General features: G+C 33.0%; 2 protein-coding genes across 3 annotated transcripts; one reads left to right on the top strand and one right to left on the bottom strand.

The window, feature by feature from the left end:
* The first annotated feature begins 3,615 nt into the window (after positions 1-3,615).
* LOC142613766 (uncharacterized) lies at positions 3,616-5,505 on the top strand. 2 transcript variants are annotated; one of them, XR_012840310.1, is made up of 4 exons: positions 3,616-3,962; positions 4,029-4,140; positions 5,178-5,265; positions 5,405-5,481. XR_012840310.1 is itself a non-coding variant. In XM_075786257.1 (3 exons), exons 1-2 carry the CDS (start codon positions 3,895-3,897, stop codon positions 4,135-4,137), a joined length of 177 nt encoding a protein of 58 aa, XP_075642372.1. In that variant the 5' UTR covers positions 3,616-3,894; the 3' UTR covers positions 4,138-4,140; positions 5,178-5,505. The 2 variants fall into 2 exon arrangements, 1 of the variants encoding a protein (XP_075642372.1); XM_075786257.1 differs by having other exon boundaries at positions 5,178-5,505.
* Positions 5,506-7,375: 1,870 nt separating this feature from the next.
* LOC142613568 (beta-amylase 3, chloroplastic) lies at positions 7,376-11,477 on the bottom strand. The gene is made up of 4 exons (XM_075785957.1): positions 10,884-11,477; positions 10,331-10,541; positions 9,107-9,217; positions 7,376-8,495 (listed from the first exon to the last, which is right to left on the bottom strand). Exons 1-4 carry the CDS (start codon positions 11,408-11,410, stop codon positions 7,704-7,706), a joined length of 1,641 nt encoding a protein of 546 aa, XP_075642072.1. The 5' UTR covers positions 11,411-11,477; the 3' UTR covers positions 7,376-7,703.
* Between the last annotated feature and the right edge of the window lie 9,129 nt (positions 11,478-20,606).

Raw genomic sequence — 20,606 nt, 5'->3', positions numbered from 1 at the left:
GAAGTAAGCTTCATAAATGAAGAATTGATGGTCTTACATGATGGGCCAATGCCATTGGGACGTAGGCAACTCCAGATTATGAACCATGTATATTTAAAGCCTACAAGTTACAAGAAGTATCCCCGAAACCTCAAAATCCAATAAATTTTGTGTAGAGCTTCAAGACAGGGTATGAGGCCCAAAACCTCCCCAAATAAGTATGAGGCCCAAAACCTCAAAATCCAATAAAATTGTGTCTCACTTAAGGTCTATTACCTTAGCCCAAATAAAAAGGAAAGGAAAGAAAGAGATAAAAACCGGACCTGCCGGAGTCGAACCAGCGACCCCGGGATAGCTTTCAGGATTTTTCCGACTACAGTCCCATGCTCTAGCCAGGTCGGTTGTTGGTTGTGTTTGTCCTTAATTCATATTTAAACTTGTAAATTGAAAAGAGTATTATAATTTAACACGGCGTTTTTTTGGCCAAATAATATAAAAACTCTTTGACTTTTCTTTCAAAAAAAAGGTCACAAATCACCCTATTAATCTATTATTTTATTAAATGCCGAAAAAAAAAAAATTGCTCTCTAGTGCTTAACTAATTTTCTAATTTTATTTCCATAGTTTATTAGCAATCAAATCTTTGAAATATAAAATTATCCAATTTTAGTGCTTACACTCTATCCAAAAAAAAGAATTCTTCACAATATATAACACTTACATATATTATTTAACTAGTCGCATTTACAATAAAAGAAAATACTTATGTTTCGAAACATTATCATATACATTGGGCATATAGAACGCCCCTCTCACTAACATGTGAGTCACATGTTAATGAGAGAGGCTGTCCATACATTTGATGCATAAAATACCAGATTTTTTGGTGACTATGTGGCATCATAGTACTAGCTGGACTAATAGGCGGCACATTTAATCCGTCTGGGCTACATGAATGTATTTTTTTTAGTATGCCTAACTTCTTCTTCTTCTTCTTCTTTTTTGGGGGGGGGGGGGGGGGAGGTTAATTCTAACTCCTTCTAAACTAATGGGCGAAGTTTAATAGTATAAAAGCAAGCAATTGATATTGTGGTCATTTACTTCAGTATCGCCATGATCTAACCCAATTTGTTGTCATGACTTAAGCCAATCAAGGCAAGATCAAATCACCGATGATCAATGGCCTTCCAACATCAGAGAGAGAGAGAGAGAGAGAGAGAAGATTTTCAAATGTTTAGAAGAGCTACAATTTTTGTAAATTTTGAAGAGAGATGCATGATTGGGTGTAAAGGGTGTTTTTGTGTAATTTGATGAATATGATTCTATTTCAGAGTTTAAGATGTTTTACACAATTGGACGGGGATGCTCTTATGATATATTTATAAATAAATAGATTATAGTATATTTATAGATTAAGACATTCAACACTATTTTTACATCGAGAAAAAAAACTATTTTTACTTTTTTTTATTGAATCTTTAAAATTATACAAGTAATAATTTACAGAAAAAAAAATCCCATGAACTCCTATTGATCAAGAGAGTTAATTTCATATTATACCAGTCGATATGACTAGTATTTGCCATATCATACCTAGACTAGTACAAAAATACGGTTTGTTTCATGCCACTCCAAATATTAATCCATATTGGGCCGTTTTGGTTGTAACGAAGAAAAATCTTGGATTTTGGTCGGTAAATACATATCGGACTAGCATCATACTTACATTAAAAAAAAATGGTGGCGATGAGATATTGACTAGTAGTGAGTGGAAGCATTGGTGAGTCGATGTTAAGAAACCTAGCTAATGATTTTTCTTTCTCACCGGTTGCCTCTTTCCTCCCACTCCTCTTCTTGTTATCCACCCAAGCCAAATTGCTCCTCTTTCTCTCTCTTTTGATGTACTTAAGGTGAGGTTAATTTATTCGATATTATTATTATTATTATTATTATTATTATTAGAAAGCTAACTATATTATGGGTCTGTTTGGATAAGTTTTTTTAAAATGTGCATTTTAACAACCATAGATATGCATTTGGTAAAAATGTGAAAATGTGTGTTTTCTATTTCTAAAGTCACATTAAGTGTTTGGATAAACTATTTTTAAAGTGGTTGTTTTGGGTGTAAATTCCAAAAATGGACATAACTATTTTTGTTAAGGTTATCTTGTATTAACAAAAAAGAAGAAGAAGAAGAAGTCATTTTGTAATTTTTTCTGTAATTAGTGTTTTTTTAATTATTATTGAAAACATGTAATCAAGGTTAACAATTGCATTAATAATAATAACAGTAATGTTCATAAAAAAAAAAAAAATAACAGTAATGATGTTGTCATTGTTGAAATTCATGGAGAGAAGTTTCTCAAATTAAAAAAAAAAAAAAAAAAAAATATATATATATATATATATATATATATATATATATATATATATATATATATATATATCAAGAGAAAGATATTAAAATGATCAAGAAAATAATTATACTAAAATGTTCATTACCAACAATAATAATACTAGACATCATATCCTTTAGGAGTATCCAGTATCAACTAAACAATATTTTCCTAGTAAAAGAAATAAAATAACATATAAGATGTGTATAAATAATATCCTTCATACATACATATATATAAAATATTATACATCTGGTGGTGGTTTTGGAAAGTTGATAGATTATCGACGAATAGCATCTAAGAAAATACGTATATCATGTGTTGCACCTTTTTGATCCAATCATAACAAATGTGAAAAGTAAATCAAAATGGCATGCTGCCATTACATTAGAAGAGGACACACCATTTCTATTATAATATGAAGTTTTCTTGTCCTCTTCAAAAATAACTTGGATATGTGTACTATCAATGACACCGGCCAATACAATCCTAAAATATAATATAAATTTTAGTTACTTAGGAAATAATCCTAACAAATATTAGAAGCAAATTAGAATGTATGAAATGAATACTTAAAAATGTGGTATGTACAACAGATTTTTTGTATGTCTTTGAATAACACAAAATGTAAGGTTAGAAGGTTTGAGGATATCCATTGACATTATATTAAGTCATTTCAAAACTTTATGAAAATGTCTATATATATAGTTTCACCAGAATGCTGGAATATTTCTTGAACCAATATGTTACATGCTCTGTTCCATAAAAAAAAAAAAAAAAAAAAAATTGTTACATGCTATTTGTTCAAGTATCATCAAACAAGTACTTATTATATACCTACTGACTCTTCAAACCTATCATGTCTCGTATGTTGAAGCTCATATATTTATTGTAAAACATTACACAATTGAAGGACAACATATAACTTCATTCTAAACATTTGGTGACATTTCATTTAATTACCTATCAAACAATCCATTAATCATATATTGCCAATTTGTACAGGATCTCTACTAGATTGTTTATCAATATATTTAATATAAATACGTCACTGACTTATTGTTATCAAGCAACGACGAGATTATATAATTCATCATGATTATCATTTTTGACATTATAAGAATGATTATTATTATTATTATTATATAAAATTCGAAACAAATCCGAAACGATATACCATATTAATCGTTATTGAAATATTTTGTTTATATATATATATTTTTTGTGTGAAAACATTTTGTAAGTATGACTAAAAGATAATTTCTTGGGTACAAAGTTGATGGACTTGCTGCAAAGTGCTGATACTGATAGCAATTTTGAGAAAAATAAATAAAAATTTCCCACTCTCCACTTTGACAAAATTTTGGAAATCTTGTTGCTCTTGTTCTTAGATTAGAACTTAGAACTGTAAAACCCTTGGAAAACCCACATATACCAGCAACCTCTCTCTCTCTCTGCTCTCTCACTGTCATTTTAGTGTTTTGTTTGGGTAAAGTCCGAATTGTAAAAGTGAAAAAAAATGGAGAAGAGCTTCACTCTGATTCAGACAATCGCCACCGCCGGCGCCTTCTCTGCCATTTCCTTCTGGTATTTTCAAATCCCTTACTTTCTTCCCAAATCTCTCACTCACTCACTCACTCAATTCTCTCTCAGGTACGGTTTCATGTTTGGCCGAGAATCCTCCCGCAAAGAGCTTGGCGAATTGATTGAAAGTCTTCGCCGTGGAAATTCCGATTCATCTTCTTCGCCTCCTCAGTCTTAAATGGTAACTAATTAATTCCTTCTCTCTTTTGGGTTTGAATGTGATAAAAATATCGGCTAATTAGTTTCACAAAAGAAAAAAAAAAATAGTGATTGATTGCTTTTCTTTTCTATGATTGTGTTTTACAAGTAAACATTGTAATGGGTATTCTTGATTTTCATAATGCACGAGAGCTATATTTAGGCAGGCTGGGTTTTTGTGAGATTTGAAAGTAATGTTATGAAAACCAAATGTGATTGTAAATCACCCAATACATTTCAAAGTATTAATTAGTGATTTGCATAATTTATTGAAATGAATAGGTTTTCTTTTGAGTTTAGCAGCTTGTAATATAACTTTTGACATTGACCCATTGCAGAAATTCATGCTTTGCTACTTTGTTCGTCACATTTTTGTTTGTTTAGTTTGATGCTATCCCAAAAGGATGTGTTTCGACTTCCTTAAAAATAACAGGGAAGGTCCTAAGTTTAATGAGAAGGGTGTTGTTTTTCTTGGGAGAAAAACTTTTAAGAATGAAATTTCTCTTTTAAGTGAGAGTTTGTTTGTGGTTATGGTAATGTTGGTGGTGACATAGTCATGCTATATTGCTATACCAACATCTCAAGATTTATGTAGGATCATAGAGTTTTGAGGTTAGGATCTTTGATAATTACAAATCAAGATGCTTTGAAAGGATCTAATGGTTGAAACTTGAAAGTCTGGATGTTTACTTATATCTTGAGCACAAATGATAAGATAAGATATATATTTTTATCATTAAGACAGATGAATTTATTGTAACCACCTAAGGGTGATGAATTATCAATTATGTGTATGTTATGGAAATTCTTATCTTGCTTTAATATTCTTCTCACATCTAATTACAATAGTGTATTTTTTATTTATTCTGATAGTCCTGCAATGCATCATTTTTCTTTATGCACCTATCGTAAAAGCATTGAGGTCCACAAGAAGTTTGTTGCATGGTTTGTTGGTTCCAATTATCATTAATCATTTTTATTCAAACCTCTTAAGAGCTGTTTGAATCTTGGCATATTCAGGTGCTTGGTGAATGTCCCAGCATCAAGAGGGTGGAAAGAAGGAATTTCAAACATAAAGCGGGATTTAGTCAACTGTCAATTGTTTTAGGTATTCAGATATTTGTTGTAAACAATCCCTGAGCGATCCTTAGAAATGTATGTTCATGTTTGCTTATGTTATCCTTGAGGATTGCATTTTATCGTAGATGATAGTTCTAAAACCTTGATGTGTTAACCTCACTTTGTAGGTACACATCTTCTCCTGGCAAGATTCAGTAACTATTTTAATGAGTGATTTTCCTCCAGTAAGAAATGTTAGAAACAATACATGCCTATGCTTTTTCACCAATTACCTAATTGTTGTTAATTGTAGAGACTATGGCCCAACATTGAGTTAGTTTAAAGTTTTCTTTAAATTTAAATGTATAATTTTTAATATTTTACTTTAGGCCCAACATTGAATTTATCATTAATGTTTACAATTCTATTGGGAAAAATGGCTTAACTGTGTCGTGTTTCTATCCATATGGTCATTGGCTAAACTGTTGAGTAGGTTAATGGTCTTTGGGTGCGGTGTTGGTAAAAGTGCGCTTGCTTTAGCACAAAGCCCTGAGGCTCCAACGCTTTTTGCCTCTAAAGAGAGGCTTTGAAGAGAGGCGCATTCAAAGAAGCACGCTTTAGGTGCGCTTTTTTGCACTTTTTCAAAAAGCTCAAAGCGCGTTTTTTGTACTTTTTTATAAAAACCAAAAATAAATTATTAACATTATTGATATAAACCATTGAACTGGTATATTTTTTAGTGTAACTTACATAACAAAAAATATATTTTGAGTGTAACTTGTTTTGAAACCCATCCTCTCTAGTTTTATTTGTAATTTTTCTTGGTTTTTTCTCCCTGGAGTAGTAACCCACCCAACTTCTTCTTCTTCTTATTTTATTTTATTTTTTTCCTTTTGAATATTTGCTTGTTACCAGTTATCAGACTGCTATGTTCTGAAATTCTCTAGCTCATTCATGAAAAAAAGAGAGTATGATATAATATATTTGCGGTAATTGTTTAGTTACTTTAGTATTCTTAGACTTATATTGACTAATTCTTATAGATTTAGTCATTAATTGGTTAACTTATTAACTAATATTAGTAATTAGTCATAGGGCATTATAACTACCGGAGATTTAAGAAAGGATATTACATGGAAGTACTCATATCTGGCAATTCTAGAAATAAAAAATGACTTGACTTGCAATTTGTGTTAAAATTGCAACAGGCTTATATAAATTTTATATGAATTGTATAAAATGTTTCATTTAGATTTATATGATAATTTGATTGTTGTGTTGCCCATTGATAATTATTTTTAAAAATTGTGCGCACTTTTACCAACACTGTTTGGGTGTCTTACAAGTATCTAAGCTCATATGCAAAATTTAATAAGAAAAGGAAAGAAAAAGAGTCTTCTTTATAAATAAGTTAATATATGTTAAGAGTGATATGCTATTTAAGCCATCAACAACCTTCTTCATCACATTATTTTTTGTCTGGCACAGGGATTTTCATCACATTATTTTTGTCGTGAATTATTGTTTTTTATTTTTTATTTTGGTATGTTATCCAATGGGTCATGAATCCACGACCTCACCTTGCACATAGCACTTGTTAAGGGAAGAGGTTTTAGTTGAGATAGAGCTCATTGGCCCTGACCACTTGGATTTTGAAAATCTTCTTTTAGAATACTTCCTAAAAGTGCCCATAGGTAAAATACACATTTCTCAACTTACTTCTAGACTATGGATAGACTATGAGCTGTATACAGGGTTCATGAAGGGCAGCTGTGGTTTCATATGATGTGTAAGATATAATTCTTTTGTTGTTCTCTTATTCATATCTATTACTCGCTGAACTTCCTCAGAATTTAACAGAGGTGGGCATCTGATATTGCTCATCTCAAACTAAAAAAAGGGAAGGGGGTGATTTGGGAGGTGAGATATACATTAGAGGGGAGAGGGGGGAGCGTTGGATTGGGGAAAGCATGTGGGAGATGGGGACCTGCCCCTGTCACCCCTTTTCCCCATCAGATTAGAACTCTCTAATGATTGAAACTAGATGCAGTGGACTAAGTACCTTATAATGTATATGCATATATCACCTAATAACCATACATATGGAAATGAGAAATTTGATGCAAGATTCTGTTTGACTTTAAATTAAGCGCTCAGAATTTAAAGAAACAATATATTTAATAGGATACTCTGTTACACATAACTTCTGCTCCAAGGTTTATGCTAAAATCCCTTGGTGAAAAAATTCAGAAATTCCAGATGTAATACACTGGATTTGGAGAAATGAGCTAATAAAAATTTAATTCTCCATTCATGACAATGGAGATATAGATACAGAGGTGCTATTCTTGTTTAACAACCTTAAATTTAAGCATATGAGACTATAGTTATAGTGCCTATATATCATGATTTTTCCCCTATGTTTCCCTTTTTCTTTACATTATAAACACTCTGTATTATTACAAATAAACATGCAACACATACTTTTTAAACAAGAGCAAGCTCTTTAATATTCTTCACATTCTTCTCTTTGATGAATCCAACGTAAATGTCAGTCCCACGGGAGTCGGACTCAGCAAGCTTTGTGTTTCGACCACCATCTTGCATGCTTTTTACAAACTGAACAAGCTGCCGCCAATTCTCCTCTTCGAATAACCTCTTATTCATTCTTAAATATGTAAATGCGCTCAATCCATTTCCAGAATCTGACCTACTTGTTGTCAAAACTTGTCCATATGCACTTGCATCATACCTCTCCAGAGCATTCTCCCCAGCAAGTTCTATTCCAGCATCTCTTGTCGCCATCTTTACTTGCCTAACCAGCCCTTCTGGTGAACAATTTGCATGTTGAGGCTGTTCTCCATCTTTCATTTCCATGCAAGTGAAATTAAGTATAACTCTATGTTTGGCTAGCATTCGTGCTATTGGAAGATAACCATCATGATATCTAGTGTTGTAGTATCCTGCGGTTAATTCAGCTGCATGGGACCTTGATCTATAATGCCAGTGAATTCCAGCTACTTTCCCAGAAAGTTTTGCACCAGTTCCCTGAAACAATCCTTCTGCGGCAGCAAGGATTCTATCACCGTGTTGTATTAGCTTTCCAGAATACCACTCTAGGAAGAATTTCCCATACTCAGTGCTCCATGTTCCTTCCCTGCGGAAAAATCCAGTATCTTCAGGAAATTGATTGTATTGGCCTGCATCCTGGGGTCCACTTTTTCCCCAGTCTTTCTTCCCGATTGCCTCTGCTGATGCTGCCAGAGAAGCTCTCATATACTGTATGACATAGAAGCTTGTTTGAGAAAAAAGATATAATCCCAAATTCTCTGTTCTCTTAGTAGATATGTTGATGTCATGATTGAGAACAAAGTTTGGCTACAAACTAATACTCCACTCAATATATTTTGTTTTCTTCTTATATCCTTTTGTGTTTGTAAAATTTTTAGAAAATCAAAAATCAATAACTATTATCAATAAAAAATTTTTATAGTCTAAAATTATGTATAAAAAATAAGTTTATAGATTAAATAGTAACTAACATAAGTACGAAATTTGACATACTTGTTAAGAACATAAAAAAAATGCAATTCAATAGTTTGATTTTCAAAATAAATAAAAATACTAATTTTTTTAGTGGGAGTTGTGGCCAATGGCCACAACCAAGTTTATAACCAAACTTTCTCCTTTGAGTAATATATTAATAGTTGGTGATCACAAAGAGACCCATGATTGAATCATGGCTCATATAATGAGCCATTTAGGTCCACCGCCAACAACAATAACAACAATAATAACAAAGCCTTAATTCTAAAATTTTTGAGGTGTTTTTATGTTCTACCTTTAATTTTAATTTTAGTTTATAATTAGTCTAAGTTTGCAACAACTACCTTGTCATAGCTTTGGAATTCACCAATTCCAGGAAACTTCCAAGTTCCATTGCTTTCAGGATAAGATGGATATCTGAGCTCTCCACAAGGACCCAATCCCACTTGGATTTCCTGCAAAAGAACTTCAATTTAAGTTCTGAAGGAATAATTTCTTTACTTGCACAGTTGGAAAATAGGACTATGATTAAGCAAAAAATTATATGGTGTTTTAATTATACATGTTGGTAGTCCACCATCTGGATGGGTCAGAGCTTAATTTTGTGAATGATTAAATGCAGAGAAGTTTAATTAGTTGCTTTGTACTTCTTTCTGATTCTTTTTTTCCCCTCCTGTGGTATGTACTGTTCAGGTATGCTCCATTCTTATCCTATGAACTAAATCTTTTTTAAGTATGACTTGAGTTACAAGAATTATTTATATGTTTGTTTGTTTATTTTTTAAGTATCACTTTAATGGGAAAAGAATTGAGACTTAAAAAAAGATCATGTTAAGAGTCAAGACTGTAGAAAAAACTTGTTTGTAACAGTGTTCACTGTTAAATTATAAGTTTTTGTAAGCACCAAATTTAGTTATAAAATTAGTTATAATTTTAAACTATAACCTTAAGCACCAAATTTAGTTATAAAATTAGTTATAATTTTAAACTATAACCTTACTTTATTAGAGGTGAATTTTAACCAATTTATCATTAGATTATATTTTTTTCTTATATTCTGCATGCTTACAAATTTTTAAAAAATTACAAATTAATAGTTATGTCATCAATAAATAATTTAAATTATAAATTTTTATAATTTAAAATAATGTATAAAATATAAATTTATAAATTATATAATAAATAATATTCCATTTACACCATACCATTCAACAATTAAAATTTTCAAAATATTAACCGTTAAAACTTTATTCTTATTTTATTGGGAGTACTTTTCAGTTGTAACAGTCGTGTGTGTGATTGGGTGATATTTACGTGCTCAGTATGACATGTCAGTGAAAATCTGGAAACCTTTTTCCAATTTTTTTATTTTTTGGGTAGACTGATTTTGCTTTAACATGTACTAAATGAGTAAAAAGAAAGGTAGAGGTTCTTATTTGGTATGTTCTGGTGGAACAATTTCACAAAGATGTCAATATTTTCCATTCCCTTGAACTGTCTAACTCACTATTTCCACAATAATTAGTACAGGCAACATGTGTTTATACGTTTGTAGATGGATTGCTTACCACAATAACCTCGCCCAAGAATTCACTAAATCTGTCGCGGAAGCTCCTCATGTAGTCGGAGTAGACCTGAACGGGTGTTCTTCCTCCTAGAACAGGCAGTGAATCACAACCCAAGGATATGTACTCAGGATTCCTCCTTCCTGATCTGTCTGTGTACACAAGGTCAGGGTTCCCGCTGATTTCTTCAAGCACCCATGGGGGCAATGGAATACTGAAAATTCAAGAAAAAAAAGTGGATGTTAAATTTTTAACTAGGTCTCAAAGAAGTAATGATTAATTAAACCAAAAACCATCACATGTAAATTGGGAAGTAACCCAACTTTGGTATTGAAAATGTAAGATTCAATCAGCACAAATTTATTGTTTTTTTTTTTTTTTTTTTAGAATATTAACTATTTTTAATACACTCACGGGAGAAGGTAGAAAAATTCTTAAAAGAAACTGATAGTGATGTTGGACTTTACGAGTGAGGAATTTGAGATATGAAATTGTATTGCATGAAATATGGAATCCAAATAATATGAAAATCAATTGAAGTGGGAAAAATATATACCTGCAAGAGTCTCCAACATTTCCTCCACACTGATGAAAAGACATAACAACTTGAAGTTTCAAGCCATGCTTTTGAACCATCTGCACAAGGTCAGCATAGCCTTCCCAGTTGTACTTGAGAGGTCCATCTTTCTCCACCAAACCCCACCAAGCATCGACCATAACTCCTTCAACTCCTGCACTTTTCAAGGCCATCAAACTAGCATTCATTGCTCGTGGCTTGTTCAAGTGCCCTCCATGTGTTACCGTGTCAAGTGGTAGCATCACAAACACAGGCACCCTTGAATCATCTTTACTATTATTATGATGAACACCAGAGAGTGTATGAAGCTTCTCTCGCTTCTCATTTCTCCACCCTTCTGTGCTCAAGACCTGTGCTTCTTGCGTCATTGAATTCTTCACTCGGATACCCCTTGATGGCTTAATTTGTGCAAAGCAAATTGTGTGAAAGAACTCCACAGGAGTTTTCAGGCACTTGGTGTCTCTAAGATTAATAAGAGAAGTTGAACAACGTAACGTTAGGGTCATCTTTTTTCTTCTTGGTTTTTTGAGGACTGAACGAAGGAAAAGAGAGATGTGGGAATGAATGAATTGAAGGTGGATGTGTATGTATATTTAAAAAAAAAAAACTCATGACTAGACTTCTGAAGGAGACAATGTTGGTGGGCTCTAGTTTGAAAGGGAAAAAGTGCAAAAAAAAAAAAAAAAAAAAAAAACTTAGTCAGGTTCCGTTGTCAATTAAAGTCATTTTCATAATACGTGGTTATTACAACACTCGTTCTTATCAAAATGAAAATTTATCGGATTTATTTCTATTTTTTAAAATTTTTTTTTTATAGGATTTTGCTTAGAAGTTTCATCTTTAGTTTAATGAAAATTTATCGGATTTATTTCTATTTTTTAAAATATTTTTTTATAGGATTTTGCTTAGAAGTTTCATCTTTAGTTGCTTTATTATTTCCCCAAGTTTCCTAGCTTCTTGTAAAGAACAAGCCAAAGGGAAGAAAAATTACAAAATTGGCTATTGAAGGAACCTATTTCTTATGCAATATTATGATTTTCATTTCCATTCCCTCATCTTTAATCTTCATTTCAATTTAGAATGGAGCTTAAGAATGGATTTGGATAAGGTGCAATACCTAGGGTATTGCACCTGGTGCAATTCACCAATTTCCTCTCACAATTTTTTTAACTTTTTAATTTTAACTCTTTAACTCTTTTTTAATATATTTTATTTAATGGTTGAGATTGAAAGTTAATTTTTCAACCTTCAATCTCAGCTCTTGATTACAATTGCACCAAGTGCAATACTCTAGATATTGCACCTGATCTGAATCCTTTAAGAATTTATCATTATTATGAGATGCTATCTAACCGTATGGTCCGTATTATTGGTTACCATATTTGTCTAGCTAGCACTAGACAAATAAAGCATTAGTCCTTACTCCTTACACGGTTAGACCGACATAATATTCAGAGAACATGAAATATCTTGAAGTGATGCAAACCCCTTGATATTTTGAATTCACTGCTGCAAATAATATCTTACTGAGTTTAACTATGGCCTCTTGTTTAAAGTGGGAGGGAGTGGCCCTTAAAAGCATATTTTTGAATGATTAAAGTCTTTAGAGAGTAGCAAATAATATCTATATGTAACACTCAGGTTCTCTTCAAGCCCCCTTATATTATTAATTCTAGATAATAATTAATTCTGTTATGTAAAATATACCCCCACCGCCCAAAAAAAAAAAAGACCTTAAATATTATCCCCCAAACAAGTGATAGAAAGAAATTATGGACCATTGTTAGTGAAAAAAGAAAAAAGAAAAAGATATTATGAACTAAATATTATCAAATTGTCAACCATATCTGTCGGTCTGATAAGTAATGGGTGGTTCCTTTCAAAAAAAAAAAAAAATGTAATGGGTGATTTGTTTTGCCGCGTTGTGGCTAAATTCTACAAAATACGCTAGCTTCTCTTATTTTCTTTTTCTTTTATGTCCTGTCCTACTCAATCCTTTTGTGGATGAAAAAAATCATACTATTTTCAAAAAATTTCTTTGTTTTGGTTTGCTTAGGATAAGAAAGATAGGCAATTGAGAAAGCATGTGGTTGTAATGAAGTCTTTGCAATATTATTATTTTCTTTTTTTCCATTTTGGATTTTCTAGTAGTATCTCTGCAATGAACTATTCAAATTTCAATCTACACGCTTTTTTGGTCTTTACTTCCCCACTAGCTTACAATGCACTTTTTACCAACATTGGCTTGATAGGCTCCATTAGAATGGTAATCTCTTGACCAATTCCGCATAGCCCTCGCTGACAGGTCAAAACTCAAAACTCATCCGTTTAGATGTCGACATCACTACAAAAAACGCGCGCTATAGCCGCGTTTTTTAGCCGCGTTTATAAAAAAACGCGGCTATAGCTGATCTATAGCCGCGTTTTTGGAAAACGCGGCTATAGGTCCCCTCTTGCTGCGTTTTCAAACGCAGCTCCAGTGGAATAAATTTTTTTTAAAAGTGGGGCCTGGAGCCGCGTTTGAAAACGCAGCCAGAGGGGGACCTATAGCCGCGTTTTTGGAAAACGCGGCTATAGGTCCCCTCTCCGAATAAATTTCTAAAAAGGAAGACCTGAGCATGCAGCCAGTGGGGGCCTATAGCCGCGTTTTTGGAAAACGCGGCTATAGGTCCCCTCTGGCTGTGTTTTAAAAAACGCGGCTCACAAAAAAAAAAAAAAAAAACTCCCACGTGCCCCTCTCTTTCCCACCTGCATCCTCACCTACCCCACTTTCAGCTATAAGTTCCTTTCTCTTTTTTTTTTTTTTTTCTTTCTTCATTCTTCACTCAGCTTCAGGTTCTTCTCTCTTTCCTCTTTTTTTTTTTTTTTTTCTTCCTTCTTCACTAACTCTTCAGGTTCTTCTTCTTTTTTTTCTTTTTTTTTTTCCTTTTCTTTCTTCCTTCATTTTTCCAACGTAACTCTTTTTTTTTTTTTTTTCCAACGTAACTCTTTTTTTTTTTTTCTTTGTTTCTTTGGAGTTCCTACATCTTTTTTTCTTCTTCACTCCAGCACAACTCTTTTTTGTTTTTTTTTTTCTTCATCTCAGACACTAATTTTTCTATAAATCTAGTTTTTTTTATTTTTTATTTTATGTTTAGTTAGTAAGAAAATGCTGAAAATTTTAAATTTGTGCTATTGTGTCTCTGATATTGTGCTTATGTTTAAATGGGTTTGTATTCCTAAGCTTATTTTTTTGTGTTTCTGAGCTTGTACTTGTGTTCCTTGAATGGATTTAGTGTTAGATTTGGGTTGGCTTTGTTGAAGGAAATGAGATTTATGGGTTTGTGTTCTTATATTTTGGAGCAAGTTGTGGTTGTATTGTTAGTATGTTGTGTTTGATTTTGAATTTTTGGGGTGTGTTTGTATTGTGTGTATGTTGTGTTTGATTTTGAAATTTTTGGGTTTGTATTTGATTTTGAATTTTCTGGGTTTTCGTTTAATTTTGATTTTTTTTTTGTTTGAATTTTGAATTTCTTGGGGCGCAGCAACACCCAGAAATTTTTTTTTTGTTTTTAAAAAAACCTATAGCCGCGTTTTTAAAAACGCGGCTATAGAGCTGAAGCCTATAGCCATGGTTCAAAAACGCGGCTTCAGGTATGGTCTGTAGCCGCGTTTTTAAAAACGCGGCTACAGACCCGCAGGGTCTATTGCTGCGCCGCTTAGGCCGCGGTTGTAAACGCGGCCATAGACCCCGTTTTTTGTAGTGACATTTCTCCTCATATCACTTATTTTGAAGCATATGATTGTTTAAATACACGATTGATGGGAAATGAATCAAGGCAAAGTCTTTTATGCTTTTTAATTTGTAAATAGGTCAAGAGCGAAATTGGAGGATGCCTCTAAATTTTAAAGGCGAGCTGTCATCAGGATGATTATTATTTTCATATAACTTAATTTACTTTTTTTTCCCCTAAATATCAAATTAAATATAATATAATTTTAATTTGATTTTTAGATATGAGAGATTAAATTAATCTTAGAACGAACATAATAGATTATAAAATATTATGTTTATGAAATTTTATTACAATTTTACTTGTGCCATGCTTAGAGCCGTTGCCTAACTACATAGTGATAAGTAGAAGGTTTATCACATATCAATGTATGTGAAACGAAGTTCATGGAATCAACCACAAAGCAGTTTAAATAAGGATGACAATTTAAATCGGTTCTGCGAATACCCATCTCACTTGTCCTTAATGGATGAGTTTTACCCGCCCTATATAGATAATGAGGCGGGAATGGAGTTTAACATGTTGACAATTTCCCCCCATACCAGCCCCGCACATGTCCTTTTTTTTTTTTTTTTTATGATTAAAAAAAATATTGTTTTGAAACTTTAAATTTATGGTTTTTTTTATTTTGTATTATTGAATTTATATTTTTTATGTTTTAAGATTTAAATTGTTTCTATTTTTTAGTTGCTGTATTGTTATGTATAGATTGTTTTTGTGTTTCTTAATATTTGAAATGTTGTATTGTTATGCTTTGAGGAGGTTTTATAATGTTATAACTTTTTTTAAAATGTTTTATGAGTTTTAATTTAATGCATTCTAAATAAAATTTTATAAAATTATGTATATAGAAAACTTAAGTGTGGCGGGATGGGTTATACCCGTGGGTATCTACTAGGGAAAAAAAAAAAAAAAAAAAAACCCTGCCCCAAAGAGGGAGTGGAGCGGGGGCAGGGAATAGGAAACTTGCCCCGTTGCCATCCCTTATTTAAATATCTTTCTCTTGTTTATACATTTTTTTATTTGGAGAAATTCTATTTATGCATTTAAAGGGTAAGTGTTAGATTTTTTTTTCATGCAGAAATTCTTCTCACAAAGAAACAGAAGTATAATAAATAATACTTTAATATTTAAAAATTAAGAACAATATATTTATTACGCTCATGAAAAATGTCATTGGCAATTAAAGGCGCACTTGGGAAGGCCTTGACTAAGCAAGAACAAAAGAACTAAATGATCACTATAATTATCATTATTTTATGAAAACTCTCTCTTTTATTTTGGAATCGCTTTGATATCAATTCCTATGTGTATTTTCAAGGATTCTTACTTCCTGTTGAAAGATTGCCCAAGGGGCTTTTTATATGGTGAAAGTTATAAATGTGCAAAACCATCTCACGCTGATATAAAAAAAACAAAAAAAAAAACCCATCTCACACTCATATGGGATTGATTTACACTTAATTTTTTGAGAGAATTTCCATAAACAACTCCACCAACCCTTGTATGTGTGTGTAGGCTCAATAACCTACGTATGCATCCTCGAGGATGCATGCACAAGTATCAAAAAATGTGTGCACAGAGCTAGGGTTTTTAGGGTTTTGAAAGTTATAAAAATAGTTTAAGTTCCTCTTGCTTCTCGCTTGACCAGGGTCTCTTAGTAATGGTTTCCTTAAATCTATTCATAGGGGAATGAAGGCTTAAGTCCTTTAGGGTAGAGAAAGAGGTGTCTACATTAACATTATTAGCACATTGAAGAAAATAGAGACGAGATCTTTTTTCTCAAGAGCCTAGGTCTACTAACAGGTAAAGACGAAAAGTCTATATCTAGTTGCGTGAAAAACTGTACAAGAGACTAGTTTTATATGGAAAAATACGAGTATTGTATAAGTAATAAAAGTGCAATATACAAGTAAATTATAATGGATCTAGAGTCCGTTTGGATTGTATTCTAACACTTTCATTTATAAACTATTGCTGATTAAGGCCAATCTAGCTTCCTTAAAGTCGCATTCATACACACAAATCACTTCAAATTTGATTGAAGAAAGAAGATACAAATCAAGAATCTAGTCATTGTGTACTGGGATGTCGGTTAAATACATAGCTCATAGCTGAGCACACTGAAAGCAATAAGTTCGATGGAATAGTAAGTGGGACTTAACTCCTAAGTAATGCAGAAAAGAAAAATAATTCCGAATCTTTTGCCGCTTGACGTCGATAGTTTGGTCTTTATACTTTATAGGAAGTTTCATTGAGCTTAGCGGTGGCCACGTACGTTCTTTGAAGCCTACCGTTGCAATTTTTGTGGAGAATGTGAAACCTTATCTCTTTAATTTTCTCTTTCGAGATCATGAGAAGACTATGGTGCATGTGGTTTGGATTCACATGAAAAGTAGCGTGTTTTGCGTCTTTTTTTTTTATTTTTTTATTTTACCAGTGAACACAGACCTATCAGTGAGTCTCATGCACTGTACAAGAAACCCATTACCACTTTGAACGTCCACATTTCACTGGAATGACACTGTCATGGGTCCCATGCACTGTTTATGGAACCCACAAACATTTTTTTTCATCAAAATTTTAATTAAAAATGGGTTCCACAATACTATTTACACATTTAAAAATTATTTTGCTATAATGTTTTTAGTTTTCAGCAAAATAAGCTGTATTCAAACGGTCTCTATGACAGAAAAATGAAAAAAATAAGTGAGGACAATGAAGAATTGGACATGTACTGATGTTTTCGAAGGGAATTGATTAACGATCGAGAAGTCAAATTAAAATGGAAATGGAGAAGGAAAAGCATTACTTCCTAGTAAAAGTGCAATACGAATCATGTGTTCTAAGCAGTATCGGAAGCATATTTGCACTGTCGGGCCCATAATTATACTGAACATTCCCATTGGCTGATTTAAGTTGAAGTGTTTGCTGGTGAGAGAAAACATTGCACTGCTTAAAGTTTAATAATATTTGCTAATTTGAATGACTTTCCTACCAAACAAAAAGTAATAAAAAGTCATGGCCAATCACAACTCTATAACTGTGCTATGAATTAATGTACACCGTCATGTGCAAACTTTGCTCATAATTAAACAAAGTGGTGGGCCGGCTCAATATTTGCTGGTACGAAAAGGGCAGCTTCTCTTTCTCCATCATGGTAATATTTGAACCCATAAAGGGGGAACAAGTGGGATCATTTACACAGTAAGTAACATTAAAAAATGGAATAGAGGTCACTCTCTGCCTTTAATTAATTGTAAAACTCTAAATTCTAACGCGCATGAAAAATTGTGGGAGTGGGATGACCTTCTATTCATCTGTCTTTGTCTCTCTCTCGCTTTCTCACGCGTACACATACAAATTTGAATTCAAATGCGAAGAAGTGAGAGCAAGTTGCAACTTTCTTGGTAAATAAATTAGTACTCTCTCTGTCTCTTGGTGAGAAGTTAACGGTCATGAAGAAACTTAGATGATGCCATGATGGTGACTAATTATGCAATTGAATTTTGGAGGAGGCAAGAAAAAGTGTTCATTTGCTTGCACTACAGTTTTCACTCACGCACTTGAACACATGGCAAGTTGTTAATATTGTCCTCTTGCAACCAAAATTAAGGTCCCAACAAATTTTGCAAGCTGCTTCCCAATCCATCGCCTGTGGTTCGCCATTGTTTGAAACGTATTCATTTCAAACCCACAAAAAACACCTCACTGCTGAATGCTCTTCCTAAACATGGTCACATGCCTCTTCTATGCATCCAAGCTACGCATCCAGTCACTTTTGAGAGAGAGAGTTGTTTCTATTTTTGTATATGTCATTTTCTGTAGTGACATATATATAGAGGAGAAGTCTGGACGTGCACATGTTAGGAATAATGGATTATTTCATTAAAGGCACGTAGGGTGCACATTTCATCACCATTAACATACTTGTTATCTACGTAATAAAAGCTGTATTGATAAGCCATCTCGTAGGATAAGCGTCCTGAGCCAAGTGAGGTTCATTCTTTTGATAGGTAGATTAGGAGGAAGAAAGAAGTGAAGTTTGAAATATAGACTTAGAGTATACCACATAATGCTATTATTATTGAATTATCACTTAAATTCCTTAACCAAGTGGGCTCGATTATATATCTTTAGATTAGCTCTTTCATGAAAAGCTATTTATTGAAAATTGAAAAAAATACAATTATATATAGTTAAAAAAAAAAGAGAATCATTAGAAATTCTACGTAAATAAATAAACTAATAAATTAACGAAAGAAAAATTCTTAGTTTATATTGTGCTAGCTAGGTAAACTTATATTGTAAACACACAAAATATGTATTATGTTGTACACATTTGTAAAAAGTGTATATTAAATATACATTTTGGGTATCTATAATGTAAATTAAATGGCTAGTACAATATAACCCTATAAAAGTCCTTAAGAAAAAGTATTCATCTAAATGTAGATAGGCTTTGTGTACAATAGCATAACTCATTCAGTCGATTATGTTTGTGAGAACGCAGGGCAATGACTAGCTTCATGTATAGCACTTAGCCGCGTACCAAAAAGTCAAAAGTGTTTAGGTTACTCAATGTCTAGCGTAGAGAGACCGGTACCTAAAATTCTCATTCTAAATGATACTCCGTCCAAACAGTACTGACTTCTTGTATCTTAAATTGCTGCCGCCAAAAACAGTGGTCCTATACGCCTTAGCAAAACTACCCTGCAAAACCTTTTCCTCCAAAGGGGAAATTTTGCGAAAATGGCACGGGCCTTTATGTGAAACCCAAAAGAAGGGAGATATATGTTGAATTAGCGGAAGTCTTGACACTAGATTGTTGAATAAAAGAATGAAGAAAGTCTTTTTATTTAAAACTTGACTTTTTAAACTACAACACTTAAAACTTATGGGAAGCCTAATGTGGCTCCACGTATGACACAATTACAAGACTCACTAACACCACACAGCAAAGCTACTCTAGCACACTTAGAGCAACCACATCAGCCATTGTATAGTATTCTAAAATAGAAAAAAGGTACAAATTTTACACATTTTGAGCCAAAAAAACACCCATATTAAGGGATGTAAAAATGTGTAAATATACACATTAGCTACAGTAATTGTGTATATTTACATGGTTATTGTAACTCGTGTATCTATTATTTTAATATTTGTTTCTCTCTCCTCTCAACTCTCTCAAGCTCACAATTCTCTCTTTCGACGGGAGACGGTGAATTCCGATGGACAGAAAATTCTCACTCTCACCTCTCTCTTTTTTCATCTCTCCCTCAATCCACTGATCTCACCTCAGGCCACCAATCTCACTCACCATCGATACGATCTCAACAGGCAAATCACGACGCACAAGACCCAAAAACGACGCTGTGGTGGAGCTCTTAGGGACATGATGTGCGGGTTTGACGAAAGCGACAGTAACAAGGTATTGATCCGTGGGTATTGATTGGGTTGATGGTGGCTTTTAATGGGTACTAATCTATGGGTATTGATCGGGTATGTGGTGGCTGGGATTTTGATGGGTGGGTTGAATATTTTGATGGGTGGGTTGATCGGAGGTATTGATCGGCTTTGCATAGGAAACCCAACTTACAAAAGTTTTACAATATTTTATTTGAATAAATGTGTATAATAGACAAATTGATGTGGGTGTTTTGTAAAAATAAGAGTGTAAAATAGAAAAAGTAAGTTTTAGATGTGTAAATATACAAAATTTTTGCATCCACTAATATGGATGCTCTAGCTTTTACAGGACACACTCCACCTCTCTAGACCAGGGTGGTCGATACCATACCGGTACCGGCCAGTGCACCGGTACCAGTACACTTCTATTTTGTACCGGAAAAAATACCGGCCGCGTACCAGTCAATTTCGGGCAATACCGGCCAGTACCGGGCGTACCGGCTGGTACAGAAAAAAACTT

The sequence above is a fragment of the Castanea sativa genome, chromosome 10, assembly GCF_040712315.1.
Source record: "Castanea sativa cultivar Marrone di Chiusa Pesio chromosome 10, ASM4071231v1".
NCBI lineage: Eukaryota > Viridiplantae > Streptophyta > Magnoliopsida > Fagales > Fagaceae > Castanea > Castanea sativa.
The sequence above is the reverse complement of the archived record's forward strand: the minus strand, read 5'-3'. Positions and strand labels throughout refer to the sequence as shown.

What these genes read in the sequence shown, in the direction of transcription:
- LOC142613568 (XM_075785957.1), bottom strand. Translation starts at nt 11,410, where the DNA reads ATGACCCTAACGTTACGTTGTTCAACTTCTCTTATTAATCTTAGAGAC. An exon ending in TCTTGGGCGAGGTTATTGTG is followed by an intron (nt 9,218 to 10,330) that starts GTAAGCAATCCA and finishes GTTCTTTTGCAG; the next exon opens with GAAATCCAAGTGGGATTGGG. An exon ending in AATTCCAAAGCTATGACAAG is followed by an intron (nt 8,496 to 9,106) that starts GTAGTTGTTGCA and finishes TATGTCATACAG; the next exon opens with TATATGAGAGCTTCTCTGGC.
- LOC142613766 (XM_075786257.1), top strand. Translation starts at nt 3,895, where the DNA reads ATGGAGAAGAGCTTCACTCTGATTCAGACAATCGCCACCGCCGGCGCC. An exon ending in TTCTCTGCCATTTCCTTCTG is followed by an intron (nt 3,963 to 4,028) that starts GTATTTTCAAAT and finishes ATTCTCTCTCAG; the next exon opens with GTACGGTTTCATGTTTGGCC.